This window comes from Priapulus caudatus, unplaced genomic scaffold (genome assembly GCF_000485595.1).
Source record: "Priapulus caudatus unplaced genomic scaffold, Priapulus_caudatus-5.0.1 Scaffold147, whole genome shotgun sequence".
In the NCBI taxonomy this organism is placed as follows: domain Eukaryota; kingdom Metazoa; phylum Priapulida; class Priapulimorpha; order Priapulimorphida; family Priapulidae; genus Priapulus; species Priapulus caudatus.
In genome coordinates, this window is record NW_014577208.1 from 426,086 (window position 1) to 437,168 (window position 11,083).

Genomic DNA, 11,083 nt, shown 5'->3' on the forward strand with positions numbered 1-11,083 from the left:
ATGTGCCGAATATCGTGACCGTACGTCGAGCGGTTAAGATTTGTGCCCAACTGTTGACAGACGGATGGACGGACGGACGGACGGACGGACGGACAATCATGCGATTCTACAAGCTGCATCTGACTATGTCAGATGAGCTAATAATGAACTCAATCATAATGTGAACTACTCATCAGTTATGTATAGATATGACCGATCTCTTATTTCTAAAGAGGGGAACAGAGCTGCCCTCTCAATCACAACCTTATCAATATCAGGCAGTCAGGGGCCTTCACAATTTTAAAAGAATTGATAGCATCGCATCACACATGTCACGTACCTACAACTGAACATGTACACAGATACCATGTACAACCCCATCTGCCATTCCTAAAGATTGCATACATAATTGTAACCGAATTCAGACTTGCCATTAGCTTTGTAAAAGTGTATTTACTGTGGCCACAACACACTTTTGAATGGTAACACTGGCCATGGGGTTGGGGGTAAAGCCACATGTGGTTTCTGTTCTTGACAGTTGACCGTGGGCAGTTTGCCACTGGTCATGTAATAAATAATACCAGAGGTGAATAATATCTGTCATTTATTCAGCCGTGATAATATAGATCTGCCCCTTTTCCACCACACTAGCTAGTAGCTACAGCTTTGTCGATGATGAATGTAAATGGGGATGGATGACAAACAATGACGAGCACTCTGCAAACTTATACGTGTATATATCTCTTGGGCATAAACTCAGGGGTAGAAATTAACTTTTGAACACGGGAGTCCAACAGACTCCCTACCTTCAAAAAGAGGGAGTCCGCAGTCTGAGGTTTAAAATTAAAGATATTAACAATAACGCATGTGCTTGTTTCTAAGATTCATGCGGTTGCACGTCTGCCAAATTTTCTTTGGACATTAGCTGAAAAATACGGTAATTCCGCAAGGCCATTCTCTGGAACGAACTAGTGGCAGAATTTTCAGGGAGTCACACAGAATCCTGCATATGTCAAATCAGGGAGTCCGACAGTAAAAATCAGCCTGGAGTATTTGACTCCGGACTCCCGCTAATTTCGCACCCTGTAAACTGGTTTCTGTTGTTTAAAAAGTGTTGCTAAATAGTACATATAACACCAAGTAGGTACCATGTGTGCTATTACAGTAGAGAGTACTAATATAGCTGGTATTTTCCATTAACAGATCAATAAATTCTGACAGATCCTATATATATACACTACATGTAGACCTGATATACCGTGCCTCAATATAAAGTGGAGTCGCTTATAATGCAGTGTCAAAGGTTTTACATACTCGTAAGACAAATTTTCGACAGTAAGTAGCATCCAGTATTAAACACAATATTTTAAAATGCACAGAGTTTTCGAGGAGTCAGATCACATACCAAGACGTTTCCACTTCCATGCATCCTTGCCTGTTACATCGATATTATGCAGTTCAAAAGACCCAATCTCCCGCATTATGAAAGGTCTACAGCATATATATACACGCACGCACAAACACACACACACACACACGTACACACGTAATAAACTAACTTAATTTCACTGACATTTAGCAGAGGATACACACGTGTGTTTATGCAAGTATGTGTGCAGTAATCCATGTACTGTAGAGTATTGCCCATGCATTAAAAAACATGCACGCAGGGGTAGAAATTAACTTTTGAACACGGGAGTCCAACAGACTCCCTACCCTCAAAAAGAGGGAGTCCGCAGCAAAATGAGGGTGTCCGCAGTCTGAGGTTCAAAATTAAAAAGATATTAACAATAACGCATGTACATGTGCTTATTTTTAAGATTCATGCAGTTGCACGTCTACCAAATTTTCTTGGGACATTAGCTGAAAAAATACGGTAATTGCGCGAGGCCGTGCTCCGGAACGAACTAGTCAGTATCGCAGAATTTTCAGGGAGTCACACGGACTCCTGCATAGATGTCAAATCATGGAGTCCGACAGTAAATCAGGGAGTATTTGACTCCGGACTCCCGTTAATTTCGCACCCTGTACACGTGACACAACGTACATATAACAAAAGTTACGCAAGGGTGACAATTGACAAATGTAGTTCAGAAATAAAAAAAAGTGTAACACAATGTTGTTTTCATTCTAAATGCCACATGATTTAAACTGCACGTATAAAAATTCTTAGCAATTTATTAGCGCAACATACCGGTGGTATAATGTAGGTGAGTGATTTTGCAACACCTACGGTGTGGAAAATACCAAACACATGCACTGGCATGCACAGCGTCACTGCCATGATAGCAACTCGGCACAAGAACACAGGCAGACATCAGAGCGAAGATGGCGGCTTAACAGCACGACACAGCAAAAGACACTTAACACTGACTGCAGATTATTGCCAATGCCATCCAATTTTACGTATCGTCAGCATGTTTACTCTGGAACTTTAGTAAAGCACTGGTAAGCATCTAGGTGCACGGCACAAGTATAGGAGACACGACGAGCAGTAGCGGCAGGTGAATGATGTTCTGGCAAAACTAGATCTAATGCGTACTGGTGCCAACTCAGCGGCAACAGTGGCGACACTTTTTCCTAGTTCACTGTTATTTATCACTTCTAAGTACGGCGGAGCAATGACACAATACGTTTGTAAATGTACCAAGTCAGGTTCTAGTCAGAGCTGACTGATCACCTATAAATGGACCTCCTAAGTGTCTACTACAACTCACAGCAGCATTCATTACAATCCCAATAACCTGCATTGCAAGCAGAACCCTGTGAGTGGAGACTCCGACGACCAGATGTGCAGGTAATGGTGTTAGCCGATGAACATACACAATGCAGCAGATGTTAGTGTATATTAGCACAGTTCGCGCTGACATGGACAAACATTGAAGATATCGCTTATAAACAATTACCCTTTATATGCCTAACCAACACTGAACAGATGCCTTTTAAGTGGGCCAACAAAATAGTTACTTTCTATCAACTGTCACACTTTCAAAATATGGAGATGCGCACCACCAGGAAGTATGAGCACAGGAAAACAAACAAAATTCTGGATTCTGACCTTAGCACAAGTAAATGACTGAACTGCTCTCATTCACAAAACACACGAGAATGCACAGTTTCCTGGCATAGTTACCCGACTCGCATGCTTACACAGTATAGGAATTTGCAAGAGTATGATTAATTCATGTTCCGAGAGGATTATGCAAATACAGTCCAACCTGAATATAATGGCCAATCAAAAGAAATGCCAAAATGACTTTTACAGACAGGTGGCCTTTCTATAAAAGTAAGCAACCACTTTTTTTTTACTTTTACTAAAGTGAGATATAAAGTCAAACCTGAATTTACAGGTCACTCAAGAGGTCCATCAAAAATGCCATAAAATGTCAGTTGTATGCACTAGGGCCAATCAGTGGAAAAAAGTGTCTTATATAGATAGGCAATGGTTTTACTAAGTATTATTGTTTCTATTTAAGTACTAGACCTATCAGTAATGGTATTAGGAGATATAAGATGATTGGGTGTTAAGCTCTCAGTCTGTATTGGTGTCCATCCCAAAGCCTGGTTGGGCTATAAAAAAATTAATACACAATGTACAAACCATGCTGAATTTACCATTACCGGTTTGTAACGAAATTTCTTGACAGGCGAACACTCTTCTAGTTCTACAGGTATTTGACTGTACAATCTATATAATTATGACCCTGTAATTTTAGTAATGTCGTATTTTCCTATTTAGTTGTTAAAATATTAGTCATGGTTATTTATAACCTCATTTTTGTAGTGCCTGTGTCTCTTTAGTTTCCTGCGTCTGATAGGCATTTCAGTCAGTTAAAAAACTTCATGTTTCAAAAGTTAACAGAAGGGATAGAGGATGGAGGATCAGGGAGGTGGCGCAGTGGGTGGAAGTAGCCAAATATGAAACTGTTTCGTGCAAAACAAGTTATTATCAGAATTTAACATAATACCTTCAAGTTCAATGAGGCATTTGCAACACTTTAAAAATAAAAAATATTATACCTCCAGTATGTTAAATTAGTTATCAGCATTGGTGAAATGTCGACAAAAATATATGTGCTAAATTTTCTGCAGCATGTTGGCTATCGCATATCCAGTGCTATCCAAGAGATCCTAGCATACATACCAAATCAGTTGGCTTCAGCATGCTACTGTAATCAGAACTTAATTCATGATAATTTGGCCAAATATGGCAATTTATCAAATGCAAATGCTCAAAAACTACTGCCTGCACCCATGTCTAAAAAAGTAGCTCTGCTACCAATTAGTCCTTGGCCATTCACACAGCCTGTGGTATTCTATATATATTTAGTTTATACAAGCTTTGGTGGGAATTGTATTTCACTTCGAAGAGTGCGTGAATTCAAGACCTACGGCTGAAATTCACTTTTGAACAGTCAGAAACGGCATTGAATTTTCTAAAGATGTGAAAACCTAGCCCTGACCATTGGAGACTGTGAATTCTTCATGACTTATGCTGTGTTTACAAATTACATTATCGATTTTTGTCAGCAAATCGTACCGATTTCAAGCGCACTCCAACACAATCGGCTGAAATTCGATTGTGTTGGAGTCGGATTCAGGCCGAGTTAGAGGAATTGAACCCGTTCTATTTCTCCAACTCGGTGACTTGACTCCGACTCCGACTCCAACACAATCGAATTTCAGCCGATTGTGTTGGAATGCACTTGAAATCGGTACGATTTGCTGACAAAAATCGATAGTGTAAACGCAGCATTAGATTAACTATGTAGAATGGTATAATGTGATTTCTACAACTGTACAACTGGGGGTACTGGGCCAGGGTCCAGTATTATAGGGGCGTAAAAGAATGAATGAGGATGCTGACAGTGACTGACATGTGTAAGCAAAAGTTTGTATTGATAACTCATAGTACTACTAATTAGTGTATGGCTAACTAGTGAATATGATCTTTACTTCCTAACCAAAAAGTTGATTAGTTGACCTTGATCACAGGTGATTAATTGATGAGTGCTGATATATGCCGATAATATGTACCATTACCATAATCACGATCATAATTATCACCCATTTATGAGATTATCAAGTTACCTAGCCTACAAACTCAATAATAATGTAGAATGTCACCGACACTAGTGTTAGTTGACTTATACTTATACAGTCAAATATTTGATAGGGGAAATTACAATATAATCGTGTCAATAAATGTATGGCCATGGGTATGACGTACCCGTAACTAACAACGTTGGTGACGGGGATAATTTATTAATTAATAATACTACTAGTACTAGTACTACTACTACTGCTGAGTACTAGTATTACTATTAGTATTAGTAATAATATTATTATTATTAATATAATATTAATAATATGAACAATGTCAATAAATAATAAATACCGGTACGAATCTAATAGTAATACTACTAGTAGTAGTACTAGTACTACTACTAGTACTACTACTACTACTACTACTACTACTACTACCACTACTACTACTACTACTACTACTACTACTACTACTACTACTACTACTACTACTACTACTACTACTACTACTAGTACTACTAGTACTAGTAGTACTAGTATTAGTAATAGGCCTATCACTATTAGTATCGCTCATAGGGTCTATGACCCGGTCCGGGTCCGGTATACCGGAACGTACCCTGGTCGGTTCAAGGATAAAGAACATGGGTCCCAATAAAACCAATGTCATTTACATCAATATAAATATAATATTATATCAATATAATAGGTTAGGGTTAGAACGTAGGGTTAGGCATAGCTCTAGTACTATAGCCCGCTTGCATTAACTGCCGCTGGCGGCCAGCGGCAGTTAATGTAAGCGGGCTATAGTACTAGAGCTAGGTTAGGCACATTGGTTTTATTGGGACCCATGTTCTCTATCCTTGGGCCCCCTAGTCACTATTTGATATGGTTAGGGTTAGGATTAAGGTTAAGGTTAGGGTTCGGGTTAGGATTAGGGAGTAGGCGTAGGCGACTCCCTAGACTCGTTAGTGGAGTAGACGAGGTACGGTCCGGCATATTAGATAGTACCAGGGTACGTTCCGGTATACCGAACCGTACCCACTGTAACCCAGGGTACGTTCCGGCAGTACCCCGGGGGCTGAGAGGGTCTATGTCATTAGTATCATTCCTACGAATAAGACAAATTATTACCACTTTAGCTGACTTTAAAATACAACAACAATAAACTAGTTAACACGCTATGAACCCCGTGACCGTCGTCTTATAACGAGCACTTGCGAAGTTGCGTATAAAAATGCCGAAATGCGCCCGCCATCTTGTGCTAACGCTGACTAACGGTAGGTGCAGACCAACAGTCAATGTTTACCTATAATAGTTAATGTGCACAGAACAGGGAGCAATTTTAATTTTAATTACTCTTACATGCCCAATTCTTTATTAGCAATCAATGTGGTATTCTTTACGTTTTATTTTTACATACTCAAATAGTACAATTGTTACCTGAAACTTGAAAACAAACGTCCTCCACAGAAGTTACACTTCTGGCACATGACCCATCTTGACCAATCACCGTATAGTTTACAAGCAATACTCGGCTATGCATAGGTTGGTTGGGTTGGCTTAAAGTTCGAGCTGTTCACTTGCTTCGCATCGCACAGTATCTATCGTCTGATATCTCATTAAATACGCAGACTAAGTGCAATTCAAATTGTTAGCAATTCCGGATAAGAATTCTGAATTGTTAGCTGGCTTACTAACTAACTTATTCACACTGGTAGCTTACTAATGAAGCAGATACAATTTTTTGGTATCATGACTATTGAATTTATTTGGAATAGAGGGCACCACTTTACAAGGCAGTAAAGAGTAGAAATTTTGTGTGAAGACTTTCTGTCAATGACAATGCCAATAAAATGTGATTATAAACCAATTTTTGTGATAACAATGAGTCGATTTTGATGTTGAACAAATGTTAATATTATTTGTAATTCTGTATCCAATCCCATCTTGAATCGAGAGGTGGTGTACACTACACTACACAGTACAGTAATCAGTTCTTGTCAACTCGCGGCGTCTGAACTGCCACTGGCCACTGGCACTGCCAGACGCGAGGAATTTCAATTAGGTCTTTGCCACGATTACAGTAATCAATTCGATAATTAAATGTTTACTGCCATGGAGAAATGCGGAGTTCTAGTAATAGTACTGTAGTATAACTTCACATCGAGCATTGCTCCTTGTCAATAGCACTGCAAGACAATGTCATCAAATCGGCGCTGTTATTGAATGTCATTGACATTGACAGTAACACTGTCACTAACACTAACAGTAACATAGCTCTAGTACTAATAGTAATACTATAGCCCACAGGCACTTGGAGCGTTTCAATAAAACATAATGCTAAATAAATAGGAAATCTATTTACTACCAAAGTCTTAATGTTTCTCTACTCTCTTTCACATATTATTGCCGACAATTTCCGTTAAGTGCCGTCCAAATGCCCATCTGCAACACGCTGGCTGCCACACGCTAGCTGCTGCACAGACACAAATATATGTGCAGCAGCTAGCGTGCGGCAGCCAGCGTGTTGCAGATGAGCATTTGGACGGCATTTACCGGAAATTGTCGGCAATAATAGCTGAAAGAGAGTAGATAAACATTAAGACTGGTAGTAAATAGATTTCGTATTTATTTAGCATTATATTTTATTGAAACGCTCCACAGGCATGCGGCAACTGTACGCGGGCTATAGTACTAGAGCTAACAGTAACAGTGACAACAACATCAATGATTATGACGTTTCGTTTCACGTGTGATTATTGACGAGTGTCATTTTATAATTTGTCAAATGAAAGATCTGTTAGCCAGCTATTTACATAATACACGTACACCTTTCATTTCGAAGGATGTGGGTTCATGCTCTGCATGATGGCCAGGGAATTGAATTTTCTCAAGCAGTCAAGGTGCAAAAAGACTGGCTCTAAAATTTGAGGACTGCGAATCCCTTATATCTGGGATGATAAAATGGCAGGCCCATCTTCAGTACTAATTGTGACAAAAAATAACCACTCGGGTCAATAGTGTCAGTGACGACCCACATTGTCTGTAAAGGGGTTGGCCTGGTGTGTAGACCAATGTACTGTGCCCTTGGAATAATCTGAATTCTATGAAGCCTGAAGGTGTCTAATTATACAAATTTTTACGGAACGATTCATTGGTCTGCCCGGTGTGATGTTATGGGGCTAACTAGTTATTGAGACCTCAACTTCATTAGCTACATGCAGATTCACTGCCTTGTCACTGTATTCCATGTATGGAACACTGACAAGTATAATAACTTAACGTAACGTAAAGTAACATAACATGACATAACAAAATATGCTAACATAACATGACATAATATAACCAGGAGTGAATAATAGAAATCTCGATTATTCACTCCTGATATAACGTATTATTAAACATAAAACTTATATAAAAGCTTAAGTAGATTCCACGTAATATTGAACGTTCACTGTAGACCTCTAGCAACCAACTCAAAGTAATATGCTGGCCCAGTTTCTGCCTACAAGACAGGAGTTGAGAAACACTTTTCTAAAGTGGAATTTGGTTTTTCAACCCACATGTTCATGTCTGTTACAGATGATTTAAATTCAGAAGAGGATGAAGTATGAAAGTAACAGTGAAGAGCTGGACCGCTGTTGCAACATGGCGCTGGGTTGCTAACGATGACAACTGTGGCATCTGTCGCATGGCATTCGATGGTTGTTGCCCCGACTGCAAGATTCCTGGTGATGACTGCCCTCTAGGCAAGGCCCCTCTTCTATTATACAGTTCCATATTTATACGTTTTCCAGTAGTTGAAAAACTGAACATGACTAAATGGCGTGCAAGTGTTGGAGTAAAGAGTCGATGGGTTGAATGATGCAAAATAATTTATGAAACCATGCTACAACTAAACTGTGCAAAAGAAAATATTAAGCTTTCAATTAGGGTCCAGATCTAGGTGATCACTGATAATAAATATATACACTATCCACTTCAAAACACTGCTAATTATAATGTATTTTGATAGTAGCTGTATTTTTCTAACTGGTAATGTATGCTCAATTAAATTCTGCTCATCGATAAAATGTATTTTTATCTCCATTCATAGCATATCTGAAATGGCCTTCTTATCTGTCATCTGTCAAATCTCAGAATACTGTTGCATAGCTTTGGATGATGAGGTCATGGAAAGTCTATGTTACTTTAGCGAAGATTTTGTTTAGCTATGCAGGTAGTGCCAGGTACCAAATATTATAGACCTCAACAGAATAGTGTACAGTATATATAGTATTATATATGAACCAATGCTGATAATGAGGAGGGCTTAAAAATACAGGGAATCAGTGGTAAAAACAGGAAAACGAGCATCCAGCCTTATTTATGGTAACAATATACCTGGTCGTGGGGAGGGCTATTGTTCAGTCAAACATTTTTTTGGATCATTACAATCTAAATTTTGGGCGCCTCGGCACTCTCGCATTGCAGCATCTTGTAGCAAGTGAAAAACTGTAAATTTATTTTTTAACGTGCGAACCATATATAATTAGTGTGTAACATGCTATGATCAATCTCTTTTCAGTTTGGGGTCAGTGTTCACACTGCTTTCACATACATTGCATCATGAAGTGGCTCAACTCACAACAGGTCCACCAGCAATGCCCCATGTGTCGACAGGAGTGGAAGTTCAAAGAATAACACTGGGGACGCTTCATCCCTTGCTGTGAAATTAGAGCTGCACCAATTTGTCGCCATCGAAAAGGTGGTGAATGCTGTGATATGACGTTTACCAAATACTGTTCCAGTTTGCGATGAAATGTCTTCAATCTGATCTATGAGGACCTCGTAGGGAAGCTTGTGATTAGTGACTCATTTTCAGTGACTTGTTGTTCTGTTCATCTGGTAATATTAGCCAAGCTAAACTTATATTTTACATTGCTGTGGTAATGAAAGTGGAGCAAAAAATAGGACTAACTTGGCATCTCTATTGTGGCATACTGTGAGAAGCTTTGAAATGTCCTTTTTGTGCTATTTCATATCATTATTGACAATCTGTCACAGTGCATGGTATGTTAATATGAAGTTATGTTCGAACTAAAGGGCAGGTTTGTAGAGGTTGCATTTCTTTTGATTATAGTTGTTATTCTGTACAACGTTCTAACATTTGTTCTGACAATCTGGAATCTACTCACTCGACGTGATGAACCTGAGTGGTAAGTAGTTTAATGCTAGTTTGTCAGCACCGGTGTGTTGTACGTGTGTGACAATTCGCTCTATTAAGAATTTGTTAGAAAACCCTTGCTGTACTGCTTATGAATACAATCATTATTATGGTTATTTCTAAAGAATTTCATCCCTGGTCAAAATCGATATAATCTTCACTCGCAGAAGCACTAGATGGATGGAAGCACTGTCAAGCAAAAACGCAAATGATCCTGTCACAAGGTCATCGATTTTCTTCTGCCTCCAGTGCTTGGCACTGTCAGTAGAGGGCGCTGATAGCGGACTAGGGCGTTGTAATCACAGGGTGATGGGGAATGGAATGAACAAGGTGCTTCCCGGCCTGTACGTCGGCAACTTTCGCGACTCGAAGGACGAGCGGCAGCTACACGAGCACGGCATCACGCACATCCTGTCGGTGCACGACAACGCGAAGCCGCTGCGCGACGATGTTGCCTACCTGTGCGTGCCGGCGTCCGACACGCCGGGCCAGGACCTCGTCGTCCACTTCCCCGCCTGCGTCGACTTCATCCACACGGCGCGGCTCGCCGGCGGCGCCGTGCTCGTGCACTGCCTCGCCGGAGTCTCGCGCAGCGTCACCGTCGCCGTCGCCTACGTGATGACCGTCACCGAGCTGACGTGGCGCGAGGCCCTCGAGGCGGTGCGCCGCGCGCGCACCTGCGCCAATCCCAACTTCGGCTTCCGCAACCAGCTGTGCGAGTACGAGGAGGGGGCGCTGGCGGCGGAGCGGCGGCGGCTGCGCGCGCAGTACGCCGCCTCGCCGCACGACGACGGCGCCCGCGTCGCCGAGCTGCTCGCCGAGTGCCGGGGAGGCATCATGCGCCTCGGCTAC

At 40.7% G+C, this 11,083-nt stretch overlaps 1 protein-coding gene across 4 annotated transcripts; it reads left to right on the plus strand.

The window, feature by feature from the left end:
* Positions 1–6,812: 6,812 nt before the first annotated feature.
* On the plus strand, positions 6,813–10,332 carry LOC106806206 (anaphase-promoting complex subunit 11). Of its 4 annotated transcripts, none has more exons than XM_014808077.1 (3): positions 6,813–6,880; positions 8,608–8,774; positions 9,593–10,332. In XM_014808077.1, exons 2-3 carry the CDS (start codon positions 8,636–8,638, stop codon positions 9,706–9,708), a joined length of 255 nt encoding a protein of 84 aa, XP_014663563.1. In that variant the 5' UTR covers positions 6,813–6,880; positions 8,608–8,635; the 3' UTR covers positions 9,709–10,332. The 4 variants fall into 4 exon arrangements, with proteins under 4 accessions (XP_014663563.1, XP_014663566.1, XP_014663565.1 ...); XM_014808080.1 differs by lacking the exon at positions 6,813–6,880 and adding an exon at positions 6,918–6,936; XM_014808079.1 differs by lacking the exon at positions 6,813–6,880 and adding an exon at positions 6,992–7,011.
* Positions 10,333–11,083: the final 751 nt, after the last annotated feature.